Genomic DNA, 13869 nt, shown 5'->3' with positions numbered 1-13869 from the left:
TCATGTCACAGCAAAGGCTCTTCTGGAAAAAGACAACAAGTAGTCCTGTAGTTAGTCCTTAGAGACTAACAAATATTACGCAGATCTCAGTCTCTGGATTCTAGATACAGAAACAGATCATGAGCTTTCGTGGGCAAAACCCATGTCCTACCCTCTGGTTCTTCTGGAAGAAGCTATTAAAAAAGAGGAAGCGACAATCACGTGGGCTCTCTCCCCCCCTACAACTAAACACCTGGAAACATCTGGAGGACACAGATTGAACAGGGGAGTCGAACCCAAGCTGGAAAGAGGAATCCCATGAACTATATCATCTACTAGGTCAAAACACTGATTGATTCAAATCCTCTCTAGTGTGCACAACTCAGATTGAAATTTCACTTTTATTTCTCAGGTAACTTTGAGCTTTATGCTTATTACTTTTCAATCACTTAAAATCTGCCTGTAGTTAAGTATCAGAGGCAAAGCCATGTTAGTCTGTATCTGCAAATACAATTTAGGAGTCCAGTGGAACCTTAGAGACTAATGGATTTAACTGAGCATAAGCTTTTATCTGACAAAGTGGGTTTTTGCCCACGAAAGCTTATGCCTAAATCATAGAACCATAGAGCTGAAAGACCTCGGAAGGCCATCAAGTACAGCCCCCTACCCAAGGCAGGACCAATCACAATTAAACCAACCCAGCCAGGGCTTTGTCAAGCTGAGGCTAAACACCTCTAGGGATGGAGACTCCACTACTCCCCTAGGTAACCCATTCCAGTGCTTCACCACTCTCCTAGTGAAATTGTTTTTCCAAATATCCAACCTGGACCTCTCCCACTGCAACTTGAGACCATTGCTCCTTGTTCTGCCATCCGTCACTACTGAGAACAGCCTCTCTCCATCCTCTTTGGAACCTCCCTTCAGGAAGTTGAAGGCTGCTATCAAATCCGCCCTCACTCTTCGCTTCTGCAGACTAAACAGACCCAAGTCCCTCAGCCTCTCCTCATAAGTCATATGCTCCAGCCCCCTAATCATTTTGGTTGCCCTCCGCTGGACCCTCTCCAATGCGTCCACATCCTTTTTGTAGTGGGGGGCCCAGAACTGGACACACTACTCCAGATGCGGCCTCACCAAAGCCGAATAAAGGGGAATGATGACATCTCTGGATCTGCTGGCAATGCTCCTCTTAATGCAACCTAATATGCCATTAGCCTTCTTGGCTACAAGGGCACACTGTTGACTCATATCCAGCTTCTCATCCACTGTAACCCCCAGGTCCTTTTCTGCAGAACTGCTACTTAGCCATTCAGTCCCCAGCCTGTAACAATGCTTGGGATTCTTCCGTCCCAAGTGCAGGACTCCACACTTGTCCTTGTTGAACCTCATCAGATTTCTTTTGGCCTAATCCTCTAATCTGTCCAGATCACTCTGGACCCTGTCCCTGCCCTCCAGCGTATCTAGCTCTCCCCCAACCTTAGTGTCATCCGCAAACTTGCTGAGGGTGCAATCCATCCCCTCAGCCAGGTCATTAATAAAGATGTTAAACAAAACTGGTCCCAGAACCGAACCTTGGGGCACTCCGCTAGAAACCAACCGCCATGCTGACATCGAGCCATTGATCACTACCCGCTGGGCCCGACCTTCCAGCTAGCTTTCTATCCATCTTACCGTCCATTTGTCCAATCCACATTCCCTTAACTTGCTATTGTGGGAGACCATATCAAAAGCCTTGCTAAAGTCAAGGTCTATCACATCCACTGACTCCCCCATATCCACAGAGCCAGTTACCTGATCATAAAGCTAATCAGATTGGTCAGGCACGACCTGCTCTTGGTGACTCCATGTTGACTATTCCTGATCATATTCCCCTCTTCCAAGTGCTTCAAAATGGATTCCTTGAGGAAGTCCCGATCTCCACGACTTTTCAAAGATAATGGCTAAAGGCTCCTCAATGACATTTACCAACTCCCTCAGTAGCCTAAGATGTATTAAGTCCAGACCCATGGATTTATGTACCTTTACCTTTTTTAAATAGTTCCACACCTGTTCTTTCCCCACCAAGGGTTGTCCACCTTCGTCCCATACTGTGTCACTTAGCGCATTAGTCTGGGAGCTGACCTTGTCCGTGAAGACAGAGGCAAAGAAAGCATTGAGTACTTCAGCTTTCCCCACATCATCTGTCACTAGGTTACCTCCTTCATCCAGTAGGGGCCCCCCCCCTCTCCGATCACCTACTTCTTGTTAACATGCCTGTAGAACCTTTTCTTGTTATCCTTTACATCCCTTGCGAGTTGCAATTTCAATTTTGCTTTCCCCTTCCTGATAACTCCCCTGCATTCTCGAGCTAGACATTTATCCCCCTCCCTAGTCATCTGTCCAAGTTTCTACTTTTTGTAAGCTCACCAAGGATTTCCCCCGTAAGCCAATCCGGTCTCCTACCATATTTGCTTCTCTTGCTATGCATTGGAATTGTTTCTTTCTGTGCCTTCAATAAGGCTTCTTTAAAATACTGCCAGCTGTCCTGGACTCCTTCCCCCTTCATGTTAGCATCCCAGGGGAGTCTGCCCATCTGGTCTCTGAGGACGTCCAAGTCTGCTTTTCTGAAGTCCAAGGTGTGTATTTTACTAGTCTCTTTTCTTCCTTTGATCAGGATCCTGAAATCTACCATCTCATGATCTCTGCTTCCCAGGTTGTCACCCACCTCTACTTCCCCTATTAGCTCCTTCCTGTTTGTGAGCAGTAGGTCAAGCTGCGCACGGCCCCTGGTAGGGTCCTGCAGCATTTGTACCAAGAAGTTATCCCCAACATTCTCCAAAAACTTCCTGGATTATCTGTGTACTGCCATATTGGTCTCCCAACAGATGTCAGGGTGATTCAAGTCCCCCATGAGAACCAGGGCCTGCAATCTGGAAACTTCTGTCAGTTGTTGGAAGAAAGCCTCGTATACCTCATCCACCTGATTCTGCGACCTGTAGCAGACGCTAACCACATCACTGCTGTTGCTAACATCTCTAAACTGGACCCATAGACTCTCAACTGGCTTTTTCCCCCTCTATATACTGGAGTTCTGAGCAATCATAGTGTTCTCTTACATACAGTGCAACTCCACCTCCTTTTCTCCCCTGCCTGTTCTTCCTGAACAGTCTATTCCCTTCCATGACTGCGCTCCAGTCATGTGAGTCATCCCACCAAGTCTCTGTTATCCCAATCAAATTGTAGTTCTTGGACTGGACCAGGATCTCCAATTCTTCCTGTTTATTACGCAGGCTTCTCACACTGGTATACAAACACCTCAGATAACCAGTTGATCGCCCTATCCTCTGCATTCAAATCAGGGGTCCACCTTTGTTGCTCGTTCCTCTTTACATTTCTTCCCAGTATCCGACTTCTCCACTCCACTCAGGGTTTTGGTTATTGTCCCCCAGTGAACCTAGTTTAAAGCCCTTCTCACTAGGTTTGCAAGCCCGCCTGCGAAGATGCTCCTTCCTCTTTTGGTTAGGTGGATCCCATCTCTTCCTAACAATCCTTGTGCACAGAACAGTCTCCCATGGTCAAAGAAACCAAAGCCCTCTCTGCGACACCACCTGCGCAACCACGCATTTACGTCCTCAAGTCGATGATCCCTGCCCAGTCCTTTCCCTTCCACAGGGAGGATGGACAAGAACACCACTTGCACTCCGAATTCTTTGATGAATCTGTTAGTCTGTAAGATACCACAGGACTCCTCATTTTTGTCTGCAGTTAGCAAATCTATTTTATCCTTTACTTAAAACAGTGAGGTTTTGTCAAAGGGTTTGTGGAATCTGCTCAGTGCACAACAGCTGGTGCATGTCCCCTCAACGTGAAGGGAGGGGCAGACTGGGTAATAAAGCAACACCCGCCAGGCTCTGACCAGGGCAAGGTGGTACAGACCTAGTGTCCTAGGTTGGAGAGCTGAGGGAACTGGTTGGAACCTCTCTATTGTTAGTTCATCTGAGGGTTGCAAAAGCATTCATGTAATTCAGTTAGGTGCATCCCTGCCTGTGGATATTCGTATAGGAGCATTACCTGGAGACATTTGCGGCTTAGCAACCGCATTGCTCAGTGTGAGAGGGGGCCCAGGTTGGTAAGCCATAGGGCTCAGCAGTACCCCTGTTCCTGGCTGCATCCCAGGGAACCCATCACAAGCTAATCCAAGCAGGTGGGTGCAAGAACCAGCCTTCTGTATTAGGCATTTAATTACTCACTCTTCCAAACTCTCTCATAAAGAAAAGCAGAAAAACTGTTCAGCATTAAACAACTATGGATCAAATGGGAAAATAATCAGATCTGACTCCTCAGCCATAAGGCATGCTGTATTTGAGAAGTACGGATTGAATAAATAGGTTTCTGCAATGGAGATTCAATGAATTTTCTGCATATGATTTACAGACAATCAACGCAATAGGAAATTTCACTATAACATTATCCATGTTCATGTTCTAAAGGAAATACATTCAACAGTTTTAACTATATGTCCATTAAAAAACCCATAACCTGAGAAGTCAGAATTCAATCCCAATTTTCTAGGTACGGATAAGTCAGCAAGCTAGTTCAAAAATAAATGTTATCTGGACAACCACAAGTCCAGTGTCACAACCTTAGACAATCTTTCTGTAGGAAATAGGGTCTAATGGAAGTTGTGGGGTTCATTCTGTAATTAAAAAGAGGGTTCTAAACTGACAACAATTCTATACAAAATATACACGGTACTGTCACTATTAAAATTAACTGCTGAACAAATCTGACAGCAAAAAACCTGCTGTAGCACATGGTTTGAAGCGGGCCCCAGTATATCAGTGCCAGAGACTAATGGAAAGCTCAATAAGATTTTTTTTATTAAGAGTACGCTGAAGCATAAAAAAGCTGAAATTTTTAAAAAATCCCTTATGGTCTCAGAATGAAGAGTTTTTGCTTTTATATTTGGATAGGCTCAGAGCTCTCACTCTCAAATAAATCTACATTCAGTACATAAATATTTTATACACACATACCAAAACATTTTCACTTGGTTTCAGATCTCTGCTCTCTATTCCCAGTGGAAAAATGCTTCTGCTGTAATTAATTCACTGGGATATGAAATGGAAAAATCTTTCACCTCGAGACATTTCACATTAGGAGAAAGAGACAATCAGGGTGACAGAGCAAATCCGCCTTTTATTAAGCAGACCTGATGGGGCCAGACAAGAGGAAGAAAATGTCAGATCTAAAACCTAACCACTATGTGGAGGAACATTTCATGAAAGAGATGGAGAGAAATCAACACACCCAGAAGAGACAAGGGTGTTTCAACAAAAGAGATAAAAATGTAGACAACGTTACACGTAGCCATTTAATGCAGCCCAGTTTTACGCTCATTCTTTCAGGCGGCTGCTACAACTGGTAGTATTGACATTATCAGAACCCTGCATGTGCAGTGCAAGGTCACTATTTCCTTTCCTGAGGCAAAGAGCACGACCCCGATCCCCTAGCAAGTCAAAGCCCCAAAACCTTACTGCTAATTATAATGAACTGCTAATAAGTCTGCTGCCTCGAGAATAACCCCCCTCGTGCCTAAAGCTCGCAAGAGTCTTCAAGGCCATCCAGACATTTAACATCCCCCTTTGCACTCCTTTGTTCTTCTCTCCCCTTCATTCTTAAACTACAGGAGGAAATGAAAATAAGAGCAGTAGTGATGCATGAATTTAGTTTTCCAGCTATTAGCTTCATTCTGCTCTCAGACATGCAGGCCCTTATCGCGTATCCGCTAAACAGTAGCTGTTTGTACAAGCATAGGAGCAGATTTTAACGGATTCCTGATGACGTGGCCAAACGTGATTGAGGGCAGAATCAAGCTTAAAATTGTAAGCTATTGAAAAGTTCATTTTTGTCAAACTGTGAGGACTGTCAGGTTGAGGCAGCCAGCACCCTTCCATGACCAACAGTGTTTTACCCAAGCCGCTAGTGGCAATCAAGAAAGAAAAAGTGTCTGTATACCAGTGGTCCCCAACCTTTTGGGGCTGCCGGCCGCCCGGGGGCAGGGCTATTCACGTGCCATGCATGCAGGGGGCAGGGTGGCACGTGCACTGCATGTCGGGGGTGAGGCCGCGCATGCACTGTGCGCAGGGCCGGATTACGGGGGAGGGGGCACTAGCCGGGCAGCTGCCCGGGGCGTCAACCTATGGGGGGCACCTGATGGCAGCTCTAAGGGGCGCCTTGCATCCGGCCGCGCAGCACCCCTTAAAGCTGCCATCAGGTGCCACGCGCCCAGCGCCGGGGGCCGCACAGCGCCCCTTAGAGCTGCAGTCAGGCGCCACACGCCCGATTGCAGCTGTAAGGTGTGCCGCGCACCTGGGGGCAAAGCTGCGCATGCGTCGCACGCCCACTGCCCGGGGTGTAGGAATGGCTCGAGCTGGCCCTGCTGCGAGCGGGGCTCGGGGTGCAAGAATGGCTTGGGCCGGCCCTGGTCACTCAGCGGGCGCACATACATGCCCCAGCGGGTGCCATGGTGCCCACGGGCACTGCGTTGGGGACCACTGCTGTATACCATCCATGACTAACCCTCACCAAGCTAAAAGATTCTCTATTTCCAGACTACAGTGAAGGCAGATCATTAGATAGTGCAGCTCACCCAGTAGCTCAGAAAGGCATCACACAAAGCAGCATGCACTAATCCCCTTCTCACCTGTGAAGAAACTTTTCATATGTTTGGCGGTAGGCAAATCCTGCCCGTCGGACCCTGACATTCTCTAAAAGGCCAAGGTATTCCACTTGATGCCTGCAGCGCTCTTCTTCGAACAGCTGTGGTGACTTCTTTTCATTGGGCTTAATGCATCGGACATAATATGGCTCCTATGGGGATAAATCAAACAATGCCTTATACAGCATAAGAACTTGGTGAAGGATACAACTTGCTAAATAAAACACATGAATGCACAATTCAAGTACGTCTGCAATCTCCTCAACTGTTTGCCTTTGACTATGAACATGATCTAACATATTAGCTGAATTTTTCTCTTCAGTTACAGAAAAGAAACAAAACAAAGAAACTGTCATTGGCATTTGGGATAATAAAATGACCTTGTGGGGCAAACGAAGGGGTCCCAATACTGAGTCACTGGCACAGACATGGTTCCTTTACAAGCATGGAATCAGATTCCCCCAACTGGTGCAAAGAGCTGCAAATGGACCATCTGTGCTCCAGAGGCAAAGTGAGAGAGCTGTGTTTCACCACTCACATTCAAAGATCCCACTAGGGGAGCACACAAGCCAGAGTCCCACCAAACGAGGCTGCTTCACAATCTACTTTTCAAAAGGTTACCTTGCACAGCCATAACTTTTCTCTAATAGGTTCTGAGCCTGCTTGCCCATAATTTGGTTGGACCACATCTCAAGAGCCCATGGTTAATTCTAATGCAGTCCCATATAAGCTAGTCAAGCAGCATATAGGGACCATATAGGTTCCACAACAGGCCAGGGAAGAATTCTTCTAGAACAGAAAATACCAGGAGTCAACTTACACTGGTCCCACCTGGTAGAGGGCATACTGGAAGGGGAGCTTCGGTAGGGCTGAGTTCCATGGAAACGCTAAATGACGCTGGACTGTACCAGAGCCATAGGCTTCTTGAACAAGGCTGCTGCCAATTAGGGAAGCCTCTGGGCTGCTCCACGTTACCCTGGTAGCTGCAGCCAGTCTTCAGAATACCCAGAATCGAAGCAGCCCGAAGGTAGCTTTAAATGACTATTGCCAGGCAGTTCTCCTGTGTTGCTTTTCCTGCGAGCACAACACAGAATCCCTTTTCCCCAACTCAGAATCCCTCCACTGAATCCTCCTAAGCAACCTAAGACATCAAAGTGCAGGACAATGTAGCACTTTAAAGACTAACAAGATGGTTTATTAAATGATGAGCTTTCGTGGGCCAGACCCACTTCCTCAGATCAAATAGATCTATTTGATCTGAGGAAGTGGGTCTGGCCCACGAAAGCTCATCATCTAATAAACCATCTTGTTAGTCTTTAAAGTGCTACATTGTCCTGCATTTTGCTTCAGCTACCCCAGACTAACACGGCTACATCTCTATCACTATAAAACATCAAAGACTGTTCCTCCCAGCACATTCCCATCTGACCCCTTTGCTATGCAAAGTGAGTTTTGATTTTTCTTTGGCTCCTACCTGCCACCCTGATCTGTGCCTTTTCTCATGTTGCCCCTAACCATGGAATGCAACCCCCTTCCCAGTATGTCAAGCCACAATTCTCATTCTTAAAATCCCATTTCTGCAAGTCCCCAAAAAGCCAATTTATAATTAAACACACAGTTACCCAAATCTCTGCAGAGTTGTGTATTCCTCTAGCATCTCTTTAAATCTGCAAAGTATGCAGGGTAAGGATTATATTCATATGTGTTTATGCGCAGCACCAAGCAAAATACTAGTGCTGAACAAAAAAGAGATATCCAGGGTGAACAAGATTTAAGAGCTTCATTAAGGAAATTTAGAGAACCCATACATGCAATAGGAGACTGAAGAGAATTGTCAACAAAAGGTCAAATGTTTGCCCATTCATTCAACCACTGGATCAACATTAACTCTGAACTGTGCATTTTCCTTTTTCACTAGAGGAACAATGGAAGTGTTCTGCCTGTGCGAAGAAAAGACAGAGCGCTACTAACACTATACCCCTTAAAATAGGAATATTTTATTCTGTTGAACACACGAGTGAAGTAGACAAGAGTAACTGTGGAAAAACCCTTGCCAGAACTTGGTCCAGACTGAAATATGTTTTCTAGAAGAAAGTGGCTTGATGACTCTGAAAGACAAAATCTAATGACATTTGAGCTTCTCTTTCAATAGCCAGGTAGTTCTGTGCAGCCAGGTGGGCTGAGATGAAAAAGAGGACCTTGTGAGAAGCCCTGCTTCACTGGATGCTGTAGTGGCAGGACTAATTTTAGCTCTCAGGTCTGAACATCATGCTGTCCTCAACCAATGTTGGGATACCAATATTACTGTCACCTGCTCACTGTATCTTTTGGACCACTATTCTTAATCATGGAAATGCAAAGAGGAGGCCGTGGGGCATTCTGTGAGATGGGGCATCTGTCCCATGCACCCAGAATCTACCTCTCTGCTTCAGTACTTTGGTCCTTCAAGTTCATGTGGATTGCAGATGGGTTGGTAAAGGCAGATAACTTCCCGATTCAGACACCACTCAGTTCTTCACTTTATGCCTGCTGAGCCAGTCTGCCTTTTGGTTCAAGTCTCCCTTCACAAGAACTGCCATGAGGGAGAACAGAGAAGCTGGCACTGGACGATCACTCAAATAAATTGTCCTGTTCATTCCCCCTGAAGCACCTGGCATTGGCCACAGTTGGAAGACAAGACCATGGGCTAGATCAGGATAGGCAATATTTTTGCACGGGGGGGGGGGGGGGGGGGGGGGGGGGGGGGCAGAGAAACAGACACAACTTGATGAATTTTGCTATATGATCATGGGCTGGCTCATGGAAGGGGTGGGGACTAGCCTCTGTAGCCCTTTGAACAAAAAATACAGCATCCTTTAAATGAGTTAATGTCCTCACTTGATGTGTTCCCGAGAGCAGACCCACGCCTTAAAAATGAAGCCATGAAGGTGCCTGTTGTGTGACTGCACCCATGGAGTGATCCCTTTCCACGTATTAGGAGGACAAGCACTTGAAAGCTCAATGTTATAGTGAGCCTTGCCAGGACCAGGTTCAGGTCCCTGATCTGGGGGTAAAGCCTCTCCAGGTCCTGTAGGAAGGGAGAGGTGACCCCTTGGGAGAAAACCGAGCAATCTTGCAGTGGTGAGTGAATGGCGGAGACAGTCATCAAGCGGCCCTTGAAGGTGGCCAAGGCCAGGCCCTGCTGCTTCAGGGACAGCAGATAGTCCAGGATCTCCTGAAGGGAGGCCTCGGTCGGAACCACCCACCCTTGCTGTGCCCACACAGAGAAAAGGGTCCACTTAGCCGCACAGGTGGATCACGTTGAGGGTGAGGGGGGGAGGGGGGGACTGGCTGGAAGGGGGTGGGAAGCAGAGCTGGGGGGGATTGGGGCCTGTGGGGCTTGAAGGGAGGCCCAGAGGAAGGGGGGAGGGAAGCAGCACTGGCGGAGAGTGTCCGGGGGGCCGTGGGACTGGCCGGCAAAAAGAGGGGGCGGGAAGCAGAGCTGAGGGGGTGGATCGGGGGGCTGTATGGGAGGAGGGGGGCGGGAAGCAGACCTGGCAAGGGGGGGGTGCAGCATGGACCCCAAATGGCCGTTTGCTGCCACTTGCTCCCCCGCTGGGAGCGCCGCTCAGCTGAGCAGCGCAGTGCGCCACGGAGGAAGGGGAAGGGGGACGGAGTTGGCCGGAAGGGTGGCAGGAAGCAGAGCTGGGGGGGATCGGGGGCTGTGGGGCTGCAGGGGAGGATGGGGGGCCCGGAGGAAGGGGGGAGAGAAGCAGCACTGGAGAGGGGGAGAAAGGGGTGTCCGGGGGGCCGTGGCGCTGGAAGCAGACCTGGCGAGGGGGAGGGGTGTGTAGCCACTGGCCGCAGCCGGACCGCAAACGGCCGCTTGCCACCACTCAGCTGAGCCCCGGTGGGACAGGAAGAGGGGCGGGGTGGTGATGTACACGGCCGGGGGGCGGGGCCGTGTACATCACCGCCCCGCCCCCCCTCCCTCGCGGCAGCCCGGCTGAGCAGGCAGCACTCAGCCAAGCGCCACGGCGGGAGGGAAGGGGAAGGAGAAGGGGGGTGGGGAGAGACGGAGGGGAGAGAGGCAGGAGGGGGAGAAGAGAAAGGAAGAGAGAGAGAGAGAGGCAGGAGGCGGAGGAGAGCTGAGAGAGAGAGAGAAAGAGAGCGCACGCTCGCTCAGGAGAGAAGACCTGTAAATCCCGTCTTATGACGGGCTAATTGGCTAGTAAGAACATAAGAATGGCTGTACTGGGTCAGACCAAAGGTCCATCTAGCCCAGTATCCTGTCTACCGACTGCCCAGCACCAGGTGCCCCAGAAAGGGTGGACCAAAGACAATGATCAAGAGATTTGTCTAATGCCACCCGTCTCCAGCCTCTGACAAACAGAGGCCAGGGACACCATTCCTAGCCCCTGGCCTTTTATGGATAATCCATGAAATTATCTAGCTTCTCGTTAAACTATTATAGTTCTAGCCTTCACAGCCTCCTCTGGCAAGGAGTTCCACAGGTTGACTACACGCTGTGTGAAAAAGAACTTTCGCTTATTAGTTTTAAACCTGCTACCCATTAATTTCATTTGGTGTCCTCTAATCCTTATATTATGGGAACTAATGAAGAACTTTTCTTTAATCACCTCTCCACAGCACTCAATTTCATATACCTCTATCAGATCCCCCCTCAGTTGCCTCTTTTCCAAACTGAAAAGTCCCAGTCGCTTTAACCTCTCTTCATATGGGACCTGTTCCAAACCCCTGATCCTTTTAGTTGCCCTTTTCTGAACCCTTTCCAAGGCCAAAATATATTTTTTGAGGTGAGGAGACCACATCTGTACACAGTACTCAAGTTGTGGACATACCACAGTTATATACAGGGGCAGTAAGATATTCTGTGTCTTACTTTCTATCCCTTTCTTAATAATTCCTAACGTTCTATTTGCCTTTTTGACCGCCGCAGCACACTGTGTGGACGTTTTCAGAGAACTATCCACGATAACGTCAAGATCTCTTTCCTGATTTGTCATAGCCAAATTAGCCCCCATCATATTATATGTATAGTTGGGGTTATTTTTTCCAATGTGCATTACTTTACACTTATCCACATTAACCTTCATTTTCCATTTTGTTGCCCAATCACTCAGTTTTGTGAGATCTTTCTGAAGTGCTTCACAGTCTGCTTCTGTCTGGACTATTTTGAACAGTTTAGTATCATCCACAAACTTTACTACCTCACTGTTTGCCCCGTTCTCTAGATCACTTATGAATAAGTTGAATAGGATTGGTCCCAGGACTGACTCTTGGGGACACCACTGGTTACCCCTCTCCATTCTGAAAATGTACCATTTATTTCTACCCTTTGTTTCCTGTCTTTTAACCAGTTCTCAATCCATGAAAGTACCTTCCCTCTTATCCCATGACAACATAATTTACACAAGAGCCTTTGGTGAGGGACTTCGTCAAAGGCTTTCTGAAAATCTAAGTACACTATATCTACTGGATCCCCCTTGTCCACATTTGTTAACCCCTTCAAAGAACTCTAACAGATTAGTAAGACAGGATTTCCCTTTACAGAAACCATGTTGACTTTTGCCCAACAAATTATGTTCTTCTATGTGCCTAACAATTTTATTCTTAACTATTGTTTTGATTAATTTGCCCGGTACTGAAGTTAGACTTACTGGTCTATAATTGCTGGGATCACCTCTAGAGCTCTTTTTAAATATTGGTGTCACGTTGGCTACCTTCCAGTCAGTAGGTACGGAAGCCGATTTAAGGGATAGGTTACAAACCACAGTTAACAGTTCTGCAATTTCCCATTTGAGTTCTTTTAGAACCCTTTGGTGAATGCCATCCGGTCCCGGTGATTTGTTCACGTTAAGTTTTTCTATTTGCTCAAAACCTCCTCTAATGACACTTCAATCCAGGACAGTTCCTCAGATTCATCTCCCACAAAGGACAGTGCAGGTTTGGGAATCTCCTCAACATTCTCAGCCGTGAAGACTGATGCAAAGAAATCATTTAGCTTCTCCGCAATGGCTTTATCGTCCTTGATTGCTCCTTTTGTATCTCAATTGTCTAGGGGACCCACTGGTTTTTTAGCAGGCTTCCTGCTTCTAATGAACTTAAACATTTTGCTATTTTTTTTTTGAGTTTTTGGCTAGCTGTTTCTCAAAATCTTTTTTTGCTTTTCTTATTACAGTTTTACGCTTAATTTTACACTTATTACAGTTTTACACATGCTTAGTCCCTCTGAAAAAGATGCATACAGGAAACACTTGCATTACATTAGTCGCTGTGATGGAATTATAAACATACTAGAAAGGAAGCCTGTCAAAGAGGATTCAAGGGAAAGCCAGGAGTGGAGAGGAAGAAAAAAATTCAGAGGAAGCGATGGAGAGGCTAGAACAAAGGAACGGTCCCTAAAGAGCAGTAAGACCCAAACAGCTCATCAGTCACTGTAAAGTCAGCCAGAGCAGTACAAGTTCTAGTGTTTTTAGAAGGTAAGGAAGAACCCAAGTGATCAGTCAAAGACCAAATTCTCAAGAGGTGAGGATGAGAAGATAACATCTGTCAAGCACACACCTTTATGTGCCGCTCCATAAATGAGCCTATGCACATTTTGAAAAGATGCACTTGGAGGCACCTCTCCGTAGTCTTCATTTCATTTTTCCAGTGCAATTTAATAATCCTAGACTTCTGGCCCAAGACTTTGTTGAACCGATTCAAGTTTTCTCTCTCAAATAATCATACAAGGTTAGTCATTACTAACAAGAGTAATACACTTGAACACACTTTTGCCCATTCAGTTTTGTTTTCTTGTTTATTTTCACTGCTGCAAGAAAACTGTCCAAATTATTTATCACATTAATTAGCAATCACTGAGTGAAAGACAAGCACCTTCTAGAACTTTGCTCTGGGATTTTACCCTTCTCTTTTTGTCCTCTAGTCACCATCAGTCAGGCTTGAGTGGGCAGAAGGCCAGGTAGACAGCAAGCAGTGCACACCAAGAGGCTTTTCTCAAAAAGCTCAGGACTGGTACAACCACAACAGTGCCTGCAGACCTGTAAAACCACAGCATAGGAGGACGTTTCTTCAAGTCAGAAAAATGGCAATTTAAGTACTGAAGCCAAGGTTCGAAGATAAACGTCCCTCTAGAGCAGGGGTCTCAAACTCCTGGCCCAGGGTCAATTATGCCCAAGTACTTAGACAAT

General features: G+C 46.9%; 1 protein-coding gene across 3 annotated transcripts in view; it reads right to left on the bottom strand.

Annotated features, from left to right (window-relative positions):
- The window catches only part of MYO1D (myosin ID), a 300747-nt gene that overhangs the window by 163148 nt on the left and 123730 nt on the right, over positions 1 to 13869 (bottom strand). For all 3 annotated transcript variants that reach the window (XM_075911435.2, XM_075911436.2, XM_075911434.2), the window contains exon 15: positions 6662 to 6828. In XM_075911435.2, the coding sequence (XP_075767550.2) occupies positions 6662 to 6828 (167 nt within the window). The remainder of the gene's footprint in view (positions 1 to 6661; positions 6829 to 13869) is intronic.

This window comes from Pelodiscus sinensis, chromosome 29, assembly GCF_052426305.1.
Source record: "Pelodiscus sinensis isolate ZL-2025 chromosome 29, ASM5242630v1, whole genome shotgun sequence".
Taxonomy (NCBI): Eukaryota; Metazoa; Chordata; order Testudines; family Trionychidae; genus Pelodiscus; species Pelodiscus sinensis.
Note: the sequence above shows the minus strand (reverse complement) of the source record. Positions and strands in the feature narration are given on the sequence as shown.